Genomic DNA, 1,212 nt, shown 5'->3' on the forward strand with positions numbered 1-1,212 from the left:
TATTTTCATATATAACCTTTAAATCTTTAATATTACATAAGAAAGACCACCAAAATTAACTTTTTAAAACTGAAAACAACTTTTCATGCATTGATTTATGACATGAATGTGCTATTAGAGTAAACATCTAACTTCAGGTGTTAGATATGTAAACATAGCAATTGTGAGGCGTGCATGTATGCTTTCCTAAACTGTAAGACAATTTAGCAAAAAGGCAGTACGCTCTATGAAAATATGATGCTGTACAAGAATTTTCATGAATCCACAACAAGCAAGTTTTTCGCTTGTTAGCAACATATTGCCATTAATGAGGAGGCAAGCTCCAAAACTTCTATGTTATTCCTCATGATCAGAAATGAAGGACTGCTCGAACTCTGCATCCATGATCACCCCTTCCATCACATGCACGATGATCTCGCCCTTTTTAAGATCAACCTGCTCCGACCGAATATTGTTAGCTAACAGTGTTCCATCAGACATCTTAAGAATATAAATTCTAAATCCAGACACTGAATCCAGATTTAACTCCTTCAGGACAGGCACAGATTCTGAATAAATGTGCTTAGGAACTGTACAGAAACCCATTATTCTAGAGAGAATAGCAAAGGTATCATTCATTTTATCAGTCATCAGACTGTTATTCGATTGTAATTTCAGGACATGATTGAATGCCTTATCCGACGGAACGAAGACGGTGAAAGGTAGATTTTCAGGCAACATTTTGATCATCATGAGGCCAAGCTCACCTATGGTACTTTCGCCTTCCATTGTTCTTTCTGACGTCGATAGTCCCCTATGAGAATTTGGAGCTACCTCTGGAAGACCTGAGCTTAGTAAAACCAGGATGCAGAAAACAGGGACGAATAGGCACAGCAAAGCAAACAATGTTGTAAGAAAATGGCATCTTTTCAACTTTGTCCAGAAGCCCATCAGTTAATGAAACTTTGCATTTGGCCTCAATAATATACAATGATATATTAAAATCTTATCAGAAATATCATGAGTGCTTCTTTAGCAGAGAAAGCCTAATTTAAACAGTGCCACACAATCTCCTCATACCGTTTAGCATGATGATGTTCCTTAGTTTTGAAATAAGCTCCAATGCAGTCAGAAGTGTAAAATATCCTTTTCTGTTCTCTAACTGTAAGTGAAGGTCTCCTTTTCCTGTTAGGACTGTCGAGAAATAGGTTCATCAGAGATGCCTTACAAAGC

At 37.1% G+C, this 1,212-nt stretch overlaps 1 protein-coding gene across 1 annotated transcript in view; it reads right to left on the reverse strand.

Moving 5' to 3' along the window:
- Positions 1-202: 202 nt before the first annotated feature.
- LOC110026856 overlaps positions 203-1,212 on the reverse strand; it is a 3,232-nt gene continuing 2,222 nt past the window's right edge. Inside the window, exon 2 of the mRNA XM_020728038.1 lies at positions 203-1,173. Coding sequence (XP_020583697.1) covers positions 337-930 — 594 coding nt within the window. The 5' untranslated portion in view covers positions 931-1,173 and the 3' untranslated portion in view covers positions 203-336. The remainder of the gene's footprint in view (positions 1,174-1,212) is intronic.

This window comes from Phalaenopsis equestris, unplaced genomic scaffold, assembly GCF_001263595.1.
Source record: "Phalaenopsis equestris unplaced genomic scaffold, ASM126359v1 Scaffold000402, whole genome shotgun sequence".
Classification (NCBI taxonomy): Eukaryota; Viridiplantae; Streptophyta; class Magnoliopsida; order Asparagales; family Orchidaceae; genus Phalaenopsis; species Phalaenopsis equestris.